The 23,441-nt window shown below is 35.9% G+C and overlaps 1 protein-coding gene across 6 annotated transcripts in view; it reads right to left on the bottom strand.

Annotated features, from left to right (window-relative positions):
• Nucleotides 1-18,965, bottom strand: part of LOC104893760 (signal peptide peptidase-like 3) — a 28,773-nt gene extending 9,808 nt beyond the window's left edge. The window contains exons 1-7 of one of the 6 annotated variants that reach the window (XR_790135.4): nt 18,612-18,965; nt 14,706-14,861; nt 7,599-7,710; nt 2,759-2,878; nt 2,428-2,585; nt 1,142-1,318; nt 475-509 (exon numbers count right to left, since the gene is read on the bottom strand). Coding sequence is in view for 5 of the 6 variants with exons in the window: in XM_010679898.4 (XP_010678200.1) it covers nt 475-509; nt 1,142-1,318; nt 2,428-2,585; nt 2,759-2,878; nt 7,599-7,710; nt 14,706-14,861; nt 18,612-18,725 (872 nt within the window). In the remaining variant the exon portion in view is untranslated. Of the gene's footprint in view, nt 1-474; nt 510-1,141; nt 1,319-2,427; nt 2,586-2,758; nt 2,879-7,598; nt 7,727-9,392; nt 9,536-11,776; nt 12,560-14,705; nt 14,862-18,611 lie in introns of those variants that run through there. The other 5 variants (XM_010679898.4, XM_010679897.4, XM_010679899.4 and 2 more) reach the window with 5 other exon arrangements.
• Nucleotides 18,966-23,441: the final 4,476 nt, after the last annotated feature.

The raw sequence follows: 23,441 nt of genomic DNA, 5'->3' as shown, positions 1-23,441 counted from the left end.
TTAATATATATATATATATATATATATATATATATATATATATATATATATATATATAGAGAGAGAGAGAGAGAGAGAGGCAAGATCACATGAGAATGCTCCTTACATGAGAAATGAGAATAAATCTCAACCACACGATTGGATTAGAGTTACAACACTTGTTCATTAGAGTTATATCCCTAAAAAATTTTGAACCCAAAAAAAAAAAAAAAAAAATTAGTTTTTTTTTCTCTAATATTCTTTTGTTTGGAGTTACATCACTTTTTCATTAGAAAAATATCACTTATTCATAAGAGTTATAGAGCGTAAAATTCATTCTCATTTCTCATGTAATTATGCATTCTCATATGAACTCAATTCTATATATATATATATATATATATATATATATATATATATATATATATATATATATATATATATATATATAATAGAGCATATAGCCTCATACAGAATGATTCTGAAAGGACTTACCTAAGCAGAAGGCCTGTTAAGCAATAGTAAATTCCCTGTAGACATGGTCAACGTACAAGTGAGCACAGAAGTTTAAATGCAACATCTCTAAGTTTTAACAATAGACCATATGGAGAAGCTTTAGATTGAAGTAGCACAGGCAAACATGAATGGTATACGCTAGAGAATGTAAATTGCAGAACTGTTACAAGAAAGAAAACAGATATTTGGAAACAAGATATATACATTGAGACAAATCTAATAGTATTTTAGGCGATAACATTTGTTTTTATAGTTTTGCAGATAAAAATAAGGTCAGAGTAGAGTATGTGAATACTGAATAGTGCAAAAGTCAAAGTGGAACAACTATTAACAGGAAGAGGGAGTATTATTTACTATTATTCAATAGTTAGTAGATTCCATATTTTGTTTACTGAAAATTGACACTAGGCATGCAAGAGGATATCCAAGTGCAGATACCAGGGTACATTATAGAAAATTAGATCTGCTAATAGTTAACAAAGCAATTTTATACTCAATTTTTGGCCTCGGAGTGCCTCATGACTGGGAAGGAGAAAGATATCTCGATTCAAAAGCAGAAGTCAAATGTAATCCAGCTCTAACCACAGAGCATGTCTACTGTCTACCAGTCAACAGCATATATGTAAGAGTTAAAACATTAAAGTACCTCAGATCCTCCAATTACGAACATAATTATCAACACCTTGATAAACCATGATGACATAAAAAAATATAGTAGCAGCAGGAAGGCAGAAGCTGCAATGACAAACACTACGGCACCCACTACACTTATATCAAGTATATCGTTCTCAGAGTCATCCTTGGCTGTGGCTGCAGAAGATTCCTGCCCAAAAATAAAGGTGACGACATCACTAGATGAATAGATTTAACTGAGACAATTCACTCCTAGGGCCCAGATATCAATTTCGGGGGGGGTGGGGGGTGGGGGGGGAAGTTCTAAACATGATGACAAAGTAAAGATATGAAGTCTTTGGAAGATGAGAATGGGATATATTGTAAGGAAGGCGAAAAAGATATTGCCTCCGTAGGTATTGTGGGCTGAGCTTTGTTCATCATAACTTTCCAAGCCACCAATATCATTTACAAATTTAGGCAAACAGAGGGTTTTTGCCCCCAGTTTCCCTTCACATTTTCCAAGTGATAAAAGCAAGTCAGACATGTTAAACATTAAGGTAATCTGAAAACCAAGCAAAAAAGAGAACCCAGAAAAAGGCCTTTGCATTTTCTCATCAGTAGTCTGTAATTATTAAAGATCAAAGCAACTTGAAAATACTCAAGGTCACAGAACCTCACGAGTCACGATATCCAATTGAAAGAAGTTTTATGGTTTTAAAAGAAAATGGAGAACAAGAGCACATAAACTTTGCATGTCAGCATATGTAAACCGTTCAAAAACCTGAAGTTTTAAATGATTTTGCATGCATCTCACCGAAAATAGGTACGTGCATAATCCCTCGTGGACAGAAATTTGAAATCAACCATCTAGTTCAACATATCGTCAACTTAACTTGCTCATCGTTTTTCTACCGATGCGTTTATAAGTTACATACACTTGAGGATATTTGAAATATACAAAATATTAACACATAAAAAAAAATATTACAAAAATGAGGAACAGGAAAGGGGTTTATAGGGGATATATGTCTATCCGGATGAAGTAGGACTACCTGCAAGGCTGCAACTTAATTAAGAATCAGAGCATAAATGTACAAGTGGCTGCATCAAGAGGAAGTTTCTCCTCCCTGCCATAACATTAGATTCTAAAAGAAGAAAATTCACATCTAAATATCATATAGCATCGTAGTCCAAGGCTCCAAGCACAGAGAACACTATTTGAAAGATAGTAGCTAAAACTTGTAAGCACATAAAAAACACATTGATGACGAAGGATAATATTTTTTGAACTTTCAGAAATAAAATTTAAGTAGTAACCTTTGGTGACAATTCATCATATTCTTCATCACTTTTCTCATGTGGTATTAGATCCGGCCAGACTGAAGCAATAATTAGTGTTGCAAGAGATATCACCCATATTGAGCTATTAGAAAGATCAATAACTGAACGTTTTGCCAAGTATACTTGCACTTCCACTGAAAACATTAACAAAAAGAAATGATACATATATATATACATATATGTTATAATATTTGAATCCATACTTCTACTCCAAAGGCTAACTCTTTGGCTCCTCACACAACCAATCTCCCTTTTTCTGGCAAGAACATCCCAAGAGTTGCACTCAGCCAAAAGATGAAACAGTTACCTCTATTCCTGGCTTCCACAGCTTTGTTTAGAATGTCTCCTCCAGATTTCAAGATCATGACAACAGGAATAGTAATGTCCAAATCAGTCTCATTCTTCGAACAAGACATCTCCTCTAAAGCTACAAGATGAGAGAAGATATTAGCAAATCAGTTCATTCCAGATATAAGACATCACTTATTATGTTGGATAAACTCAATGGACTTTTATTAGCTTTGGCAGTTTTCTTAAATTTTGAGTTGGCTCGTACACTCAAAAGTGTCCAAAGCTAAGATTGTTAGGTGGGTGTTTGGTTCATAAGCCAGTAGAACTTGAATCAAGAACGAAACTCGGGTGGTGTATGGAACTTGATTCCTGATACCATGTGTTTGGTTCACTTCAAGAATGAAACTAATCCCCTTACATCTTATCTGATTTAACCTTTTGGAACTAGATATGGAACCCAATATCGTTTGAGTATCTTTTTAATTTAAAATACTCCGTTGCGTCTACCTGATTTATTTTGTAATATACTCACTCCATTTTCTTTTGTTGTTCCAGTATTCCCGATTGAGAAATTTCAATATGTTGCTCCTATTTTAAATCTTCCCATAAATAATATAATTTATTGATTAAATTTCCCATTAGTTTTATGTTGCAATAAATGTGTTTTCATACTATTTAGTAGTCAATTTTAACCTTTTAAGTTTGAACCCCTCAAAATTTTGCCTAATTGGTTGTCTAACATAGAGAAACTCAAAGAGCAATAAATGTGTTCACACTAGTTTGTAGTTACTTTACTCTTTTACCCCCTCAAAATTTTTGTATCATCGTTTTCCTAACGTAAAATAACTCAAAAGGGCAAAAAAAAAATATTTTTAGTTAATTTAATTTTATATAAAATAGTGGAATCTTGCCCATATTTTGAGTGGCATTGGTTTCTTCCCGATTCCAAATAGGAACAACAAAAGAAAACAGAGGGAGTATATTTTTTAGCTTTAAGAATAATTTTCTTATAATATTTAAGTTCAGATGGGTACAAAAATTTGACTTATATTTTCTATGATCAACGGTCAACTGGCAAATATTATTCCAAACTAACAGTAACTTGTAGATATCTATGTTTTGTCAACATCAAACTAAGAAAACACACACAAAAGTTCAAACAGATGAAACACGATGCAAGAAGAGGCACTCGGACATTATAATTACAAAATTGATCATCTCCAAGTGGCAAAAAAGGAAAAAAAAAAAAGAACAAACAAAAAACATGTTTTCTTATGATGCCGTGGCTAAAAAAGGAAAACAGCTAGCACCAAAGAGATCATAAGATGGCTTAAAAAGTAGTGAAAACCAATACAACCTGAATGTGGGAAAAAACAAAAAGAACACAGTTGGCAGAGGACAGAAATAAAAGTCGCCACTTGATTGTATTTTGGACACTTCCTCCCCTTTTTTGTCTCTCCTTCCTTATCCCGTTATATTTTCTCTATCCTTCCTTTAATAAGCGGATGGTTCGAATGAACCAAACATTAGGAATAAGCTTTCACCATTCTATAACAAAAGTAACTTTAAAAGAGAAATATACATATACACCCACGGTCCTCAATTAATTATCCTATTAGGTTTGGCACACATAAGAGTATAGGATTGCAGATTTTTTAGTAGCTGGAGTAAAGCAACATTAAAAATTGATTGAGAGAAAGATAATTAGCTGAGGGCCTCACATCACCACATTACGAAAAGAGAGTGTGACAGAGATAGTTAGTAGAGGGACCCACATCACACAGGTTTAGTATAATGGGCAGGATAATTTTTCATGCAAGGTAAAAAGACAATTATTTATGGATTGGCCAAAGTAGTATACAATTCAAGTACTTGAGGGCGGAGGGAATATTTATGGGAAATTTCTTGAGGTACCCTTGAGGTTTGGCTTAATTCTCAAAGTACCCTCATTGAATTTTGAAGCTCAAAGTTTAACTTTCAAGGGTACCTTAGGAAATTAATGCACTTGAATTTCGGTGTATGATAAGGGTATTTTGAGCCCAAAGACAAAGTTCAGGGATATCTGAGGAATTTCCCAAATGTGAGGGGTAATTTGAGAATTACGTCAAACCTCACGGGTACCTACCTTAGGAAATTTCCCAATATTTATTCATTTATTGTCATTAAAACTAACATCGACTTCTTTTGACTCAGAAGAACCCCAAACCCATGGACTATTTTGAGGTAATAGTGACCAGTATCACATAACTCCGTAGTCTTTCCGCAAACTGCGACCCAAAAAAAGTGAATTATGGTCGGTGTTCGCCTATTTTTTCCCCATTTTGAGTGAACCGCGAACTGAAAAGCGAATTATGTTACACTGGGTAATACATAGGATTGTCTAAGAATCTAGCCAAAGTTAAGATTCTTGTAAACTTTTTTTTCCATAGCACCGAGCACTTTAATACAAAACAGAAACAAAGGGATGCTTGCCAATTTACCCTTCTATTTTCTTATCACAATTTGATAAGAGTATAGTACATGGTGTAAAAACAATCCCGTAATGTATCGTATCGTCCATGTCGTAGAGGTTTTCAAATCAACCGAGCCGATATTACCCGCATCGTAAAGGTATAAAAAATCACATTTTAGGCGGGCTTTAGGGATATTTCATGATTTAAGCCCATATTTAAAGGTACAACAACCGTATCATCCCCGTTCTCGCATCACGGTGACCATTACCGCAATCGTATTTTCGAACTATGGTATAGTAGTTAATGACCTCTTTTACTAACATTCTGAAAGGAAAAGGGAATATGGCATAAGTCTCCAAGTTACCGACCATGGAAAAAAGTAAAAAGATGAAAGACTTTGGGGAGAAACCTTGGGCTTCAGTGTCACATCTCTCACATGTGCAAAGGAAAATGCAAGTAACTTAAAAGTGGGAACTTGTCTTTCTTATCAATGGGATATTCTTTACATTCTTTTATGTCACTAATCAACTTTACTTAGGTATATCTAATGTCTAAAATTTAAGTATAATTCTCCCTTTAACAAAAAAACCTTCCAACCGCCCCCCCCCCCCCAAAAAAAAAAAAAAATTCTTTTAAATGTAATCTACATGATACTCTGTACCTCTTAACTCTTAAGTCTCAAAAAAATGGCATAAAACTCGTGTTGATGTAGCTAAGTGTAAGAGGTCAAGAGTTTAAAGCTTTGGCCCTTGTGCATTTCGTTTTACATTCCGCAATTGTGGGTTAAAAATTCAGTTCCACTTTCTATATCTTCTCTTCATCCTTCCTAACTTTGACTTAACATAAAATATCCCTGAGTTCTTTCATGAATTTTCACTTGCAAGAGGCATAGGAATCCCCAATGACGAGAAAACTTTGGCACTTTTCGATCATCAAGCTTCGAACATCTGGTGAGGCAACTCACTTTGTCCTTGCACTACATAAATGCTAGCTAAATCATCTACCCTTGAAAACCCAAGTTCCTATAAAAGTTAAGGCTCTCACTTAAACTTCTATTTGGAAAGACTTAAAGATCACAATGCATAATATGTAAATCACACCGGCCTATTTGCCTGAGGTGTTTTGTGCTTACAACAATCAAAATCATCTTTATTGGACTCTAAGATGGCCAGCAAGCTTAGCAACAGATTGTTTGAGTTTATGGGCCTCAGCAGGCTTGCCTTTATCAAAATTACAGACAGCTATGACAGGAATAAGGAGGAATGAGGAACCTATCTAGAGATATGCATATCTAGTAATTCCTTAGGTTCTTTATCAATCTTCTCCGGAATAACCACTCACAAGGCTTTGTGGAACGAATTATTATATCTCGCTTCTTTGTAGTGGTAATCAAATACTCCATGGAAAAATTTTAGAATTGTCTCCTAATGATATGAAGATACAATTTTTCCCGTCTATTTTCCATCTAGGACTCTATGCAACTTGCCAATATACTCTCCTCTTATATAAGTCATGTACTTTTTGCTAATTGTACAACATATTGAAGTTGCAGTTTTCCGTAGCTTAGATTTTGTTTTCTTTGGGATCTAAGGCTAAATTTTGAATTACTGCTGCTACATATCCTGCAGTCTGGTCTTCTTAAATCCCCAAGTAATGGATAATATTTTAACTGACACGAAAAAAATTTAACGTGGAGTTTTCTCTCTTTTTAACAGAGAACAACCTTTCATCTTCTTCCCAGCCATCTGTTTTCTCTCTTTTCCTCTTCTTGTTGACCATCTCTCCTTACTCTCCTTTCCTCTTCTTGTTGACCATCTCTCCTTACTCTCTGCTCCTTCTCTCCCCTCTACTCTCCGTTCTCTCCCCTCTACTCTCCGTTCTCTCCCCTCTACTCTCCGACCCAGATGTGATCTTCATCAGCAATATACATAGCAACATAATCTAAGAAGGACCCAACAGGGTAAGGTCGCACACAGATTCATCTGATCTCAGTTTCTCACCATCATAATGTTAAGTAAAATCCAATGCTGCTACAAAACTAAAAACTATCTCGGGACTGACTGTATAACTAGCTAGAATCAAGCCACAGAAAAACACAAAAAAGAAGTGGTGTTATACAGATTTCTTCTGCCACTATTGGATACAGAAAAATGACAATTATTTGTTTTGGTTGTGTGCTATACTCTATCCTCTTCGATATAGTTCTCTACCGTTAGATGTTCCCATGTCTCTCACTAATTCTCCAAAATATCAATTTTCTCACTGACATATATTCCCATTGGTTCTTTTCCATTTCGAGTACTAAGTTAAGTTAACTAGGACTTTGTATTGGTAAGTATTGGAAACAAAATATAAAGGAAATAGAAACGATAATTAATCAACACCTTAAAAGCTAAATCCAACCTTCAATGTTATTCATGACTATTAAGGCTGCAGCACCACCAGATTGAGCAACTTTTCCCTTGGTTGTGTACTCGCAGTCACCACGAGTCGACAGTGCAACTGATTGACTCACCTGCAACAGAGTTCAACTAAGATTTACTGACTCAGTAGCATCATGACTTTATAATGGTAATTTTGAAAGGGGGGGGGGGGGAACGCAAAATTACAAAAAATTATCTATTTAGTTCATAGAAGAAAACTGCACAAAAATTCCTGCAATCACCAATAGAGATCATCAAGTTTAGTCCACGCCTGGTAATCTATTATATGTTCTCATCTTGCATTAATCATTATCAGACGTATTGCGATAGATTCTCTAACTTCAACTATATAATACACCAACAGATTAATTGAACAAACCAACCTCGAGTAAACAGACCCCTGAACTCCTCTTTTGCCTCCCCAGCCCAGCATAGCTAAGAGGAACTTGCCAAACCACAATTTGGGCATACCACCTCAAACAACCTTTGCAGCAAAAAAGTCGAACGCAATGCAAGAACTTAAGTCTCCTAATGTATTTATTGCCGTAGCCAAAAAAAACACATCACAGGTGTATGCTTTTGCAGATTGAGTTTATTCCTAGTGTAAAGCAAATGTAAATTATGACGAGATTTGACTTTGAAGTTTTGAGACTATTTATGGCCAATAAAGTATAGGAGATCTTTTCAACACCCTAGAGATGGTAGAAGAGATCCTTAACAAAAGAAACGATAAGAAGGAAAGCTGACTGCAAAAAAACCAAAATAATAGGAAGACCCTCGGTTCCCTTCCTTTGGAGGAACCATGTAACGGTTATCTCCTCCATCTTTCTTTTCCTTGCGATAAGAGCATATCTGGCCTTAATGCTTGAACCAACAAAGAAAGACATGTGTGCCAACAAGAAGGAACCCAAAGGCAGAACAGTAAGAGGTGATCAGCAGATTCTTGCCCCACTTTGGCATTAGCAACAACATGCCAAAGTAAATCTTTCTTCTCTTAGGTACATTTCTCTGTTGGTCTCTCTCCCTTGGCAGCAAAGGAACCTGCGTCATAGGAGGGACATTTTTTTTATTTCAAAGTAACCTAGGCTGGGAAGTCAGGACCTGAATAATTTTGGTTTAACTTCTTATAGAAAAGATTCCCTTTCCATTCAAATAATGAAAAAACAACAACGTATCTTCTTCTTCCACATCATTCAGAATTCTATGAAAAAGTTCTATTGATTTTGACAACTATAGCCCTGTTTCGTAAAGAGAGGTTTGGGGAAAAATTAGAGGTGTGAATTCATATTAGAGGATTTGACTAGTCAATCCTCTAATTTAAGCGTTTGGCAACAAGAGATTTGAAATATTTGAAAGGCCCAAAAAGCTCTTTTTGAGAAAGCTTGGGGGAGCAGCTTCTTGACATTAGAGGTTCGGAAATGAGTGGGTACATCTATTAAAAAGTTCTTGAAAAATTACTGCCCTTACCAAGGTATATCCATGTACAATAATGGATATGCCCATGTCCTTAAGATCATTTACCACAATCAAGTAGCAATCAACTACGTACCAAACACCTTCATACAAACCGCTAAAAAAATCAGCTAGTTAAAACATAATAAGCTATCAGCTAATACTCTCGGAGCTTTTAAGAGTTTACCCCAAAACCAAAAGTCATGCCAAAACAATTCCTCCACTACACTCCCAGCCTTAAAACCAGCTGAAGACTGAAAGAATACAGATCTCTTAAATTGGTAAAAGGCTGCTCCATGGAAAGTGGACAAAGCAAACCTACCTCAACAAATTTCTCAGCGTTCCTCCACGGTGCCTCCTCATCTTAGCAGATCACCAACACCACTTTGCTAAGTATTTTGTTCACATTACAAAGGGGCCTGCTTCGAAGGTCCCTCTTGCTTGGAGGATCACAATTACTCCTACCTAACAGTAAAAAAACCCATCTTGATTCCTAGCACATAGGAAATCTCATTCAATACTTCTCCAATTTAGCAGATACACTAGCCAGAATGGCAAACAATACATGTCAGGAGGGTAAATCAATCCCTCCTGAAAAGAGGTCCAGATTCCACATGCAAGCCTCCTTCGAAACATCTCAAAGCTTCATATTACAAGTGGTCGCATATTAGGCAGCTGCGAAAGGAAAAACATCCCACATTTAGAAAAACCAAACTGAACAACGCAGATTCGGAACCTCGAAACCTCACAAGATAGCATCTGCATACTCGTGTTACTAACAATAAGACAAGGATGAAAAGATTGTGAAAGTTACTCCTCTTCCAAACTCTTCAGAAATCTAATCTTATCCAGTCACCAACTTCATAAAGAAATATTACAACCCCAAAATGATTTGGGGTCGGCTGACATGAACAGTGATAAAGAACCCTCCGTAAAAAGTGAAATAGAAAAGTAAATAATAAGTTAGGGTAAGCAAAGAAAATTGAGAAAGTCAAAGTGAGGGAAGTAACTCAGGAAGATTAGACAAAACATAAGAAACAAGAAAAAGAGGGTGGTGTAAAGTGAAAACTACAAAATGAGGATAAAAATAAAATATAAGGTAGGTCTACTAGAAACGGCTAAGAGGAGATGTAGAAAGACCCCCAAAAAAAGAGAAATAAGGAAAACAAATGCAAAGGTTTGAGAAAACCTTAAGAAAGAGAAAAAATAAAATGTGCTTAATGGACAAAAAGTTGCAAATACACAATAAATTAATTAAAAGGAACCAAATGGTAAAAAGTATACACTCAAGTCATGTCATCTGCATAGATATATCCTCCCTCCACTTTGCCCTACCCAACGCCATATTTTCCTCAAGCCCATATAGACTCATATTAGTCTCAATCACCCTTACCCATGTTTTCTTAGGTCTCCCCCTACCTCACAATCCCTCATCACTTCACCACTCTTCAAGCCTCCTTATCGATGCATTACTTGGTCTCTGTTTTAGATGGCCAAACAGCCTTTTGCGATTCTCCCTCAATCAAGAATAAATAGATAAAATTTGTGGAAGGTGGCTCCTCTTCCACTGACATAATCATATCCAATCAACTATATACATCATAAATAGATATTCTTTACATGTAGGAGCTGATTAAACAGCGGAAGGTCTTGTTGAGGGCTTCTTTACTTTAAAAAGGCAACTATAAAACAAGCTCAAAAGCCTAGTTTAAATTTTCAGATGAACGAGTTCAAGCTATGCATCATACGAGGAGCATTCGGAGACCATACCTACTTTGATGCTTTTCCAAGAGAAAGATGTTTCAAGATAAAGGCTAAGGTCATTCACTCATCAAGACAAACATTATGGATCTGGGGCTCCCATAAGAAGACCTTCCTCTTCTTTAATTCGTTTCTTTAGGGCTACAGGCTGTTGAACTAAAATGTTTAGCTCCCTATGGTAGTAAACAGCAAAGTGGTTTCAGAGTTAGGTTAGTCGTCCATTGCAGAAGCATGTTATTTCACATAAGAAAGGCGATGGGAAAAGGCACCATGGATGTCGCTGGAGAAACCTATACCTGTATGCAATGTTTGTACCTTAGTTTTAAAAGGCGCGAGGCGCAAAGCGCACCGAGGCGCAAGCGCACGCGTCCCGTAGGTGAGGCGCACCTTTGATGCCAAAATGATTAGAAATCTAATATAAAAGCACATAATACTTAATACAACATAAATATTATATTAAAGACCCATAAAAAGATAATACTATAAATTATAAAAGGATAATATTAGAAATCACTATAATACTATTAGTACTACTATAATAGTAATAATATAAATTATATAGCATAATGCTCAAATGCTATTACTCACCATGATACTATAATATTATATATTCAAATATAGTAATATAGTGCCTAAACATAATACTAAGTCACTGTATAAATTCCTACTACTTAAAAAAAACGAAAAGGAGAATAAAAAACGAAAGACATATATTAGAAAAACGAAACAGAGAACAAAAAAGACAAAGGAAAAAAAGAAACAGAGAACTTTCTAGGGTTTTTCTAGCACCGGCGACGTATACCAGCGAAGAAATCAGGAAAAAAAAAAAAAGGTGAGAGAGGAAAGATAGAAATCGGAGAAGAAAGAAGAAACAAGATATAAATCAGAAAAAAAAAAAGAAAAAAGAAACAAAGAAAAGACGAAGAGAAGAAAAGAGAGACTTACTGGCGACCACCGGCGACGAACGTTGCGAAGGCCGCTGTATCACCGACGAGGACCGCTGTTGTGGAGAGATCTCTAGGGTTTGTCGGGCAGTGTGGGAATTATTTCCCTTTGTCGAGTCCTAGGGTTAGCGAGTTTAACGTTCAAACACATTGAAAACAAAAAAAATGGCACGTAAATGGTCACGCGCGCCTCTCAACAAAAGGCGACCGCCTTGTGCGCCTCGCACCTTTGCAAAAGCGTCCGCCTTTGTGCGCCTTGGCTCACCTCTCGTTCTCCGCCTCGCCTGAGGTGGAGGATGCGTTTTTGCTGGCGCCTAGGCGCGCTTTTTTTAAAACTAAGGTTTGTACATCCACCACCTACCAAATACATAACTTCCAGACTCAAATCCTAGATAAGTAAACTATCAAAATGTGTCCATCACCCATATACCTATTATTGCCCATTTCATTTGTATCTCACCAATATATTTTTTCAAGGTTTCCTCCTTTAAGAAGAAAACAATTAAAGAATACATGTAGATAACACCACATGCTAAATGCCAGATACAATCAGAAAGCACCCGATATAAGTGAACATAAAGAGGGTAGAAAAAATAACTTATCTCGTAAGTTTTGAAGTTCATAACACCTGAACATCCCTTATCTCGTAAGTTAAAACGTGGTCAATATGCTCCAGTCACACCACAAGCACCTCAGAAAAGCACAAATCGGAAGCATCTTATGTAGTTTGTATCGCGGAAGCCAACCTATCTCACTTGCGTCTCTAAACAGAGCACAATGACACCTAAAAAACTTATTCCATATGGCATAAGCTCCTCACAATGACGGATAACATCATAAATATGAAAGGGCAAAGGCATCAATAGACAAGGGTCTATAAAGCAGCCCTCATGTAAAGGTTATGACGAAAATCAGGATTATCCAAAGTAAGATCTACAAACCAGATTAACCTTCACAGGAGCCTTCGCCGTTCAAATAAAAATTGGAAATAGAGAACAATAAGATTTAGCATTATTTATGAGGGCTTGTAGAAGAATTGACAATCAAAAGCTATAAAAATACGGCAGCGCTGAATAAAAAATCGGTAAACAATTATTTGGAAAAGGGGAACAAGGAAACAGTAGAGTGCAAGCAAATATGAATCAAGTAAATAATGATTAAGATTCGGAAAAAAAAATTATCAATTTCTTCTCACAACAATAATAATTTTAAGCTTAAAAAAGTTAATTTGTCAATGTAAACATTGTTTGATTAATTTACTAAACAAAAGTATCGTCAATTATAAAGCGGAAAAAGGAATTAATATATCTAGACAAAAAGCCTACAGACTTTTTGGAGTGGTTCACCTCCTTCCTAAAAGCCCAAAAGTCCCTATGCTACCTCGTTCATTTAGTCCACCTATTAGTACCCACTATTAATAAGTGTTTTTAATGCTCTTTCTACACAACAAAATGTCACTATAAGGGTCTCATACTATCATATCTCTGGAGTCAGACAACTCCTAGTTTTCATCATCTTTCTACAAGAACAATTAGCCATTAGCAATTACCACAATGCTCATGGTATCATGATGAGCTTAATAGAGAGAGTAGAGAGAGAAACAAATCTCAATTTAACTTTAATCAGTCAAATCACTTTTTCCCTCTTTTTGGATGTCTCATGGTAGGCAACACACACGCATGTTCTTCACACGTGTTATCAAATGTCACTCCAGCTTTTTTGATGTTTCAAGAGACCAAAACATCTACAATTTTACATTTCCATACTACCCAAATGCAACCTTTTTTCAATAAAGAAATAAGATGTTAAGCATATTTCAGGTAAGTTCGCTACCTCAAAAACTTAGCTTTCCAAGTATCTAGTGTTGTCCAAGTGAAACCTGAAAAATTCAAGTCAACAATGATCGTGACTACACCTGGTTATTAGGCGGGTCGGTGCGGGTCAAAAGTGAGTCGGGACATAGAAGGGTCAACTCATAAAGGGTCCTAGCGGGTCGGGTCAATGTGGACCGGTAATGGGCGGGTCGATAAACGGGAAAGAAAAATAGTGAACGGAGAGAGACAAAAGTGAGTATAATTGAAAACGAATCCGTATATGTAATTTTTTACAATATCTATTTTATTTTTCAAAATTATTGGGATAGTTTATCGGCCCTATAATGATCCTGTCCAATAATGATTCTGTCCATTAATTCCCTGTCCAATAAAAGCCCTTTAAGATTGATCCTAACCCTTTAGCCATGGGCTACCCTCTCCAATGACGAGGTCTATTATTCGTGACTAGGTTTCCCGTTTTGTGGTTAAAGGGGAAAAGAAAAACTACCTTACAACCTTACCCACTCACCCAAACGACCATGCTTTGTTAGCGTATTCAGCTATTCTTGTTAATTATTGAAGCATACACACTTTGACCAACCAGTCACTTCCAATGGTTGTGCAATAATGTAAAGCTTAAGCAGCTAAGCAACTTTTCCTCCGTAAATATAGCTACTAACCAATATGGTGTATGGAAATTCTTCTAGACAAATTCCGTGTGCCATCTACAATTGAACTGAGAGTATTGCCAATTCAAACTCATTAAGAGAACCATGGCAAAACCATCTATAAGAAATAATATATTGTTGTACTCTTGAGACTACATGCAGCCGAGTCCGGGATCGCAGCCTAAAATATCATGAAGCATAGATCCTCACCAATGGGTCTAGACAACTCAATATTTGACTTGTAAGGGTAAGATGAATTCATGAGAAACAGCAGTATCAATACGATACCCTCATCCATCCGCAATATTCACAAAGACCCCCTTCAGGCCTTCACATCTAATTTTTGTGCATTGTATACCCTTAAGCTTCTATATCTCCCATCCCTCCATCCCTTGCCAAAAAAAAAAAAGGGAAAGCAAACAAGGTGCCTAGTTCTTGGAACACTGACCTTTGATGACAGTTCAGAGCAACCATTCAAGGGATCCGTAGATACAACTGGTAGTTTACGACTTTTCTTCTCGAAAAGAGGGTAAGGACCAAATTTTGCAGTTACTGCACTCAAAAGCCCTTTTTCAACACCATCAATCCAGTATCTTATATTAACCTGGAGAAAGATATCCAAAACACATATGAATAAATAAAGATCCACATAGTACAAAAAGCAGCACGGAAATTTGTATATGCATTAAAAAAATTGGCACTTTTTATGTGCTTAAACTAGCATAGAATTTATACAATCGGAAACCAACCAATGTTCTTTCCCTGCATAATTAATATGCTACTCCCTCCTTCCGTACTGATTCCTCACACTTTTTAGGACTAATTGTGATTTGACAATTTGTCAGTGTGTATTGATATACTTCCTCTCTTTCGTTAAAATTCAACATATAGAATTTTATGCTTCCGAAAACACAACTTTGACCATCAATATTATATAGTTACCTATAAGTAAAAATTATAAAATAGTTGGTATTCTAAAAGTATATATTGAGATGAATCTAACAAGATCACCGCCTGACAATATTTTTCTTTGCGCATAAATCACAATAGGTGGTCAACGGGGATTTGTGAATAATGTTATAGTCATTGCAATATTCATGGAATGGAAGAAGTATAATATATACATATATATAAAAGAGGCTAATTTTGGAAGCATTGGAGCGTCACATAAGCAAACACCCGTTCCTAACCAATTGGATCGAAGATAATTAATTTACTTGAGATTTTAAATATTCTAGTGCCACGTAAGAAAAATTCGCCAATGAAAGTTAAGATAGTACATTACTTCGAAAATTCAAAGATTATATCACCAAATAAGCAAATTTAGCGAAGGACACTGGAAAAATAAATTAATTAGAAAACCAAATAATTGTAGTGAGATTTAGATATAAGAGTTCAATAGAAACAACTAAGATAATCCTAATATGGAAACTAAATATAAGTTATGCTACAAATGTCTAATATTTATAATTTTTATAACACTAAAATCAGCTGAAAAGATATTATGAAAGCAAACTCGTATGTCATATACTTATTCTCAAATTAGTTCGAATACCTCCCTATTTCATTTGTCCCATATCAATTTGAAGACTTCTAATTTTAGTAGGGTTCTATTATTTTTTACTCTATCCGTCCCATATTCAGATAATGGAGCAAGTATATCGATTATCGGGAAGCCTAAACGGTGAAATAAGCAAAGCAAGTTTATAGGCGAATATTTTATACTTTATCATAAAAACATTTTTATGTGATCACTAATATTATGCAAGTCATTAGGTAATTTGTATTGAAAAAATGAAATTAGAATCATCATTGTTAGAATTAGGATATTCAAGTATTTCAAATCTTAATATCTCTCGGGAGCATTGGAAGCGCTACATAAGCAATTAAGCAAGTAACAAATTTTGACGAATGATATAAGATAATTTTTTAAGAGGTACATGGTGGTACCGTACTAGTGTCCCTCTTAAAAAAAAAGTCCACATCACTTTTTGTTCTTCTATCTTTTATGTTCAAGATGATTATTAATAGTGTTATATGACTTGGCAACCTATAATATAGGTTGTACAAAAATAATAATTATAATTTATAATTCGTTGTAATTTAACCACATTAATAGTAATTCTTGCATTGCACGGGTTTCAAAACTAGTTTAAGCAAAACCCCACTAATGAATATGTCAAAACTCAGAATTTCCAGTAGGCAGTATTGCTTTATACTTATCCAACAGACCAGCTCATAACTTTCAGAGATATATTTCTCCTTTTTTCTCAACAAGCACCCAACTACGTAAACAAAAAACCAAGCGTCTAAACATCTATCAAGCTTCTCCGCCGCAATATTCAGTAATTATATAGTATCCAGATAAGTTTTCCCATTTTGTCTTCTTTTTAATACAGTACGAAGACATAAAACACAATGTTTACATATTGCCAACATAGGATAAGCTGGAGATAATCTATGCTGACACAAAGACAAGAGAAGTGTCCTCTCAACATCAATCCTCAGGGCAACAATGATCAACATAAAAGATAATATGGATGAGAGGCATCACATGCTGATTGTCTTGAAGAACCCACTATCTTAAGCAAAACTTTCAAAGATGTCAACAATCATAGCATAATCACAATCATCATACCGGTAACCCTAATAGATAAAGGGGGTCAGATGTAGCAAATTCAAAGAGGTTCCTGTTGGCCCCTTTATTTGACATGCACACACCGCCTAAACCTTGACCCACAATAAGCTCATTAAACCATTTTCACTTGGTCCACTGAAACCCAAAGACAAAATATAATACTCTTGCAACTCAATTGGTGGCATTTGTTTCACAGACACACTCATTCCACATAATCTTCCACCTCATAAATTCCAAATTAATTAGACAAAAAAAGAAATAAGAAATTAAGGGGGTGACAGAAATGGTCTTAAGATGGTTTCCTTTAATGGATTGACCTAGTACTTGGTGTTCACCCTCCTTTCACCTTTAAAGAGGCAGCTTATCCTCTCACTGTACTCTTTCATTTCTATTGTCGTTCCGTTTTTTAAACAAAAATAATTTTATTACCAAGAAAAAAAGGAGAATCACAACTCAAAAGAGAGAATCAACACTCTTCAAAAAGCTAAGAAGACACTACCTCTATAACAATACTCTCTAACTGAGGGAGACCCCGTGAGCACGTATGAGCTAGGACAACTACGACAAACTATACCTATGGTACTCAGACTTGGGGACAAGTGTCCACTTGGAATCGTGTCCGGGACTCAAAATTCGCCATTTAGTAGAAAATTGTCTAAAATTTGTGTTAAAATTCTGAGCTCAAGGGGATTGTTTGTAAATTATACGCTTTATTAGTTTCAAGGAATCTATAATGGCACGGTGTGGGAGAAGTGCGTTTAGAAGACTTCTTTTAGGTGGGTTGGAAAGAAAGTAAAATACACTTAATACCTATATATGTCATGAAACAAAAACTTACCTTAATTGAATAAAGAAACTAAGACTTAAAAGTCGATGCATTTCAAAGCGGATAACAAAAAACCAGAGCTAAGCTGAACTGATTTTTCCGTCGAGATGTTTTTTAAGTACTCACAAAGTTTTCGAAAGGAACCAAAACAAAATTTTCATAAGCTCTTAAGCCAGTGTTACCTAATTTGTGGTACAAAGATGGATGTGTGAAAGCAATTCACTACTTAATATTGTTGCCTTCGCCTATAAGTATACCACTTGCATGTACCAACTCGCTTTACTGGATAGCAATTCGCAGATGGGGGGAGGGGTGTAAGGAATCAGGTAAAGCTGTATGAAATGTCCATGAGGATTGGGTCTAAACTTTTTCAGCTACAATCCACTCAAAACACCGTACACTCCATTGCATATACATTAAGAATGCCTGCACTAGGTCGCTAAACGTCACATTGTGCTAATAAAGCATCAAAGATTAGGAAGGCCCTGTTTGGCCTATGCAATATCAACCACTAATCTAAAAACATTTTCACAATGAAAATCCAATATAGGAAACTCATTTAAACCACTAAAAAACACAAAAATGTGATTGTCGAAAAAACCCTTTTCACCTCCTGCATATGTATTGCGCTTCTATACAAAAATGATTCTCAAAAATAAATGCAATGTTCAATTCCACTGTTCTATCTTGCAACCCCACCCCAAAAAAGAAGACAAGAAATACTTAATTTCCGTTGCATACTAAAAAAATTATCCTAGAAAAAAGTGCAATTGACGAAATAAAATTAAAATTACCAAACCCACTTGCCAATATAATGATCAAAGTCAAATTCTTCAAAAAAAAACAACAGAAATGAGATCCAGAAACCGTTGGCAAATAAATCAACTAACCAATCGAGATTTATTGTTGCATTTCGCAGAAACAGCATCACCATCTGCAAAAGAAGATGCAAACCCGACGACAAAGAGGATCAAAATCGCCTTAACGCGCAGATTTATCGCCATTACTCTATGACAGAGAGGATTCAAAGAGGTGTATTGTGGGTAAATCAGTTTGCTTAGAAAGTTTTCATGGATTTTTTTAAGATTTTTTTGGGTATTCTTTTGTCACCTTTCTGCCAAGGTTTTCACAAACAGTAAAATGGTGGACGGAAACGTCGGAGGTGAAGGGATGAAAAAGATGGTTAAATTTAATAAAGGTGCCTCATTTCTTGGGATGGAAAGTTGGCAAACCAAAACGCTTCCTGTATTATTGTTTGTGCTAGTTACTAGGTACTCCTAGAGATGACAATATCCACCGGATCACCCGATCATTCGCTCCATCCGGTTTATTAAGTGGGTGAAAAATCCGATTTAAACGGATGATAGCCGGGGATAATCGAGTGATGGATGCGGGTCGGGTTCGGGTGATATTTTTTCATCCATCACCCGACACATCATCCGTTTACCACCCGATCCGTCACTTGTTTAACGTAAAAAAATATATAATTTTTAAAATTTTGGGCTTTTTCATTTTTACAGCTTTATTAATCTATAGCCTGAAAGTTACAAGATGATAATATAAGTATATATAAATGTTAATAATATGGATTAGGGTTAGTTTGGAGACGATTTTACATAGTAAGTAGAATTATATAAATGGATTAGTGGTTCTTGTTAGTAATTTTTCTTTTTTCTCCTAATACTATTTAATTTCACCTGTTAATCACCCGATCCATTCGTTTAACCCGGTTACAAATGGATGGATGGATCCGGGTGGAGATGGATGGATCGGCTGGAGTGGGTGGATGCGGGTGACGCTCCACCCGCCCCGAACCCGATCCATTTACATCTCTAGGTACTCCTTTTGTTTCATTATAATCTACGCACTTTGACATATTATATTATTTATAAATTTCACTTTGATAATCATTTGTGATTTATATTCATTTGTGATTTATATGCGGATGAAAATATAGTCATGTAGATCTTGTTAGATTCATCATAACATATATTTTATTAATATGTACTTTTTATAATTTTTACAAATACAAAACTAAAGATATATATCCTCAAAGTTTTACATTGGCATGCGTGAAAAGTGTAAGTGTGTAGATTAAAATGAAACGAAGGACGTACTAGGTAGTGGCGGATCTTTGAAGAAATAAAATTTTTATGGAGTAAAATCAAAGGTCAAAACTAAGCTTATTTTTGGAAGATGTTTTAAAATAAGTTAGGTTTTTATTAGGAAAAATTGTTAAGGATAAGTCAACCTTTAAGTCATTCGTTAAAAACAAGTTAACTCTTTGATTATCCTTGAATAAGTCAACCTTTAATACCATTACTCGAGAGGTTCTCTCTCTAAAACTAAAAAAAATTACTCACTCTCACCACACCCAATCTCTCTCACTATTTGGTTAATCCATCTTGATGATTCGTTTACTAATCATTTAGAGTTATCCCATTAATTCTTCCCCTCCAGTCCCCTATCTTTTAATCATATTTCTCCAACTTAGTTTTTTTTTTATTCAAGATCATCCAAATGTAATTAACTTCCCTTTGGTTCCCCTCTGTCAATAAACTTGCGGTTTGTTTCAACATGGAACAATCTCAATCCACCTCCAATTTTGTAGTATGGCATAGGAAGCAAGGTCCAATCCTAAAAACTCCTATTGATCAGTTTAGTAATCATCCAATTTATGTCTCATTCGTTTTGGTGGGTAAATTCATTGACAATCGAGATTTTTCAGTTCGGCACATTCAATAATGGGTTGATACCTAGTTCACCAAAGGGCGCATCACTGTCACAAAAGAAGAAAAGCTTTTCTTCTTCCATTGTCGTGAACTTAAAGATAAATCAGATATCCTAGGATTGTATGACACTATGAATTTCAGAGGAGCTCTCTTAATTCTAAAACCCTGGAAACCTCTAGATTCTTTCAAATCCTTCAATTTATCTGAATCAGCGTTGTGGATTAAAGTGGAAGGTATTCCATTATTGTTCAACTCAAAATTTCTAGCCAACACTATTTTTTCCCGCATAGGAAAAGTCCTCCACTTTGATGTCGCCTCCGAACGCTCTGCTTTGAAAAAATATTTTCGAGCATTAGTATGGATCAAAACCAAAACGCCATTAATTCCGGGGCTTTACATAGAAGTCCAAGAAGGACAACCATTGTGGATCGATTTTCGATATGAAGGAGTCTATGTGTTCTGTAAACGATGTGGCAGAATAGGACATAAAAGTTCTTTATGCTCTCAATCTTGGTCCAATGCGAAATCTGGAATTGAAAAAGTGATTGCAAAAGCGTGCAAACCAGAAACCCCTATCATGCTTGGTAATCCTAATGCCTCACTGTATACAAACAAGATAATTGGCCTCCCTCACACCTTCGAGTTCCGATCCACATTAGTGAAACTAAACGAGCCACGAAGACCCCCGGAATATAGCTCATCAAGTAGCAGTTCGGACGACAACGATGAAGGAGATGATGATAATCACAGAATGGCGCAGAAATGAGAAACGTGTCGTTAAACAACGACTCGACGTCCAAACGTGGCAACAGTAGTAATAGTTCTCAAAATGGCCTAGGTAAAAGACCCAAATTAAATGGGCCCAAGAGCAGGAATTTTGAAAAGGGCGAGCCAAGTCAACGCAATTACCGGGTGGGGCGAACTCAATTGCAGGCCACTCTCAGGTCCATTCACAACAAGAATCCGCCTTTATAGCGTCTGCAATTAGCGTCCGCCAAAAAATCAGACGGTATCCGTTAAAATACCGTCCTTTCTTCTAGCAAACGCTAAATAGCGTCCGCCAAAAATCAGACGTAAAGTACCATCCGTTTTTTAAATTTACCGTCTGCTTTTTGGCGGACGCTAAATTTACGTCCGCCTGGCGGACGCTAACTGGGCCTAAACGGACGCTAATAATCCGGATATAACCTCAGCAAACACGACCCTTGTTATCACATTTTGACGACATTTTCTACGAAATTCCAAACCCTAACCTCTCTATTCTCTCCGGCGAACCGCCGTGCCTTTACTCTCTTTGGTGAACCGGCGCGCCTCCACTGTTGCCGGAGGACTGCCGCCGCAACTCCAATCTTAGGGTTGCAGCACCTGGCGTCAGCGCGTTTCTCTTGCGCGTCTATTCTCTCCGCATTTCTCTTGCGCCGCCTGCCGCTGCTCTTGTCGGAATATCAGCGGCGCCCTGCCGCCGCCGTCAGTGGTTCTTCTACAATTGCTTAAGGTATGAACTTGTACCTTGGTTTTGTTAATTTTTGGCTTGAATTCCTTGTTGTTGATTGAGGTTTTTGGTATATTTGATTTGATATTGTTGTTGTGAGAGATGATTGTTGTTGTTGGTGTTTTTAATTGCATTGTTGTTGATGTTGTTTAGTGAATTTGTTGTTGTTGTTGTTAAGTGAACTTGTGGTTGATAATTGAATATGTTAAGCGTTATTGTTGTTGATAATTAAATATGTTAGGTGTTGTTGTTGTTGATAATTGAATATGTTAAGTGTTGTTGATAAAGTATTGGTGTTGTTCATCAACTTGTTTGATTTATTCATGATAATTGTGAAGTGATGGTATCATAAATTGTCTTATTATTCATAAATTGTCTAATATTTGTCTACTACATATCGTAAGTACTTTTATTAACAAGTAGTGAATATAGTGAATTGATACTTTCTAGTTGTATGTAGAGTTTTAAATTATGAAAAGAAAGGAACGTAGCTAGTAGTGAGTATAACAGACTTGATGGGCGTTCCCTTAGAACTGAGTTTGTGAAAGGGGTTGATAAGTTCATTGAGTTTTGTTTACAACATCCACATTTAAATGACGGTGAGAAGATAAAATGTCCATGCATGAGGTGTAATAACTTGCGTTACTTGGATGTGGATACGGTCAAAGTACATTTGTACAGTAAGGGTTTTAAACCGAATTACTTTGACTGGTTATGTCATGGTGAACGTGTTACGGGGTCCTCCTCATCTTCCGCTTAGTCAAAACCAAGTGAATATGAAAGCACCGACGAGACTGGTGATTTGACTGACGATGATGATGACGAGGATGATTTGTTTGACGACGTTGAGTGTATTTTGTTACCTTATGTAGTTTACTTTTGTTGTAAGACAATATATTTGTCATTTTATCGCTTTGTCGTATTCTATGTGTAAGACATACTCCCTCTGTTTTTTTTTATCTTTCTCACTTAGAATCTTGACACTATTCATGCATAGAGAGAATCTTCTCAAATGTTATCAATTTATAAGAAAAAACATAGTCATGTGGGGTCTTGTTTGATTCGTCTCAATTAGTACTTTATTAATATTCAATCGTTATAATTTTTACTAATATATAATGAAAGATATTTAAGTTTTAAAACGTACATTGGAAGACGCGCACAGAAAAGTGAGAATGATAAAAAAAAAACAGAGGGAGTATTATTTATTTCTATTATATGGGTTTTAGTCATTTAATATGTTTTTAATTTGAAGCTTTTTCCAAATTGATTAATTATGTGATTTTCAATATTTTGTACTACGGTTTTATAATTTCTATGATTAATTTCATAGTTTATTGATTATAATATGTGATTATTTCAAGTTTTGCAGATGTCATCAGGTCGGATCCGAGGTGGTCCTCGTGATGGTGGTGTGCAGAGAGGGGTCTGAGCCTCAGCCTGAGCGTGATGGCGAGTTGGAGAGGGACGAGGATAATCATGAGGCTGGGGTAGGT

This window comes from Beta vulgaris, chromosome 5 (genome assembly GCF_026745355.1).
Source record: "Beta vulgaris subsp. vulgaris cultivar EL10 chromosome 5, EL10.2, whole genome shotgun sequence".
Lineage (NCBI taxonomy): Eukaryota > Viridiplantae > Streptophyta > Magnoliopsida > Caryophyllales > Amaranthaceae > Beta > Beta vulgaris.
The sequence above is the reverse complement of the archived record's forward strand: the minus strand, read 5'-3'. Positions and strand labels throughout refer to the sequence as shown.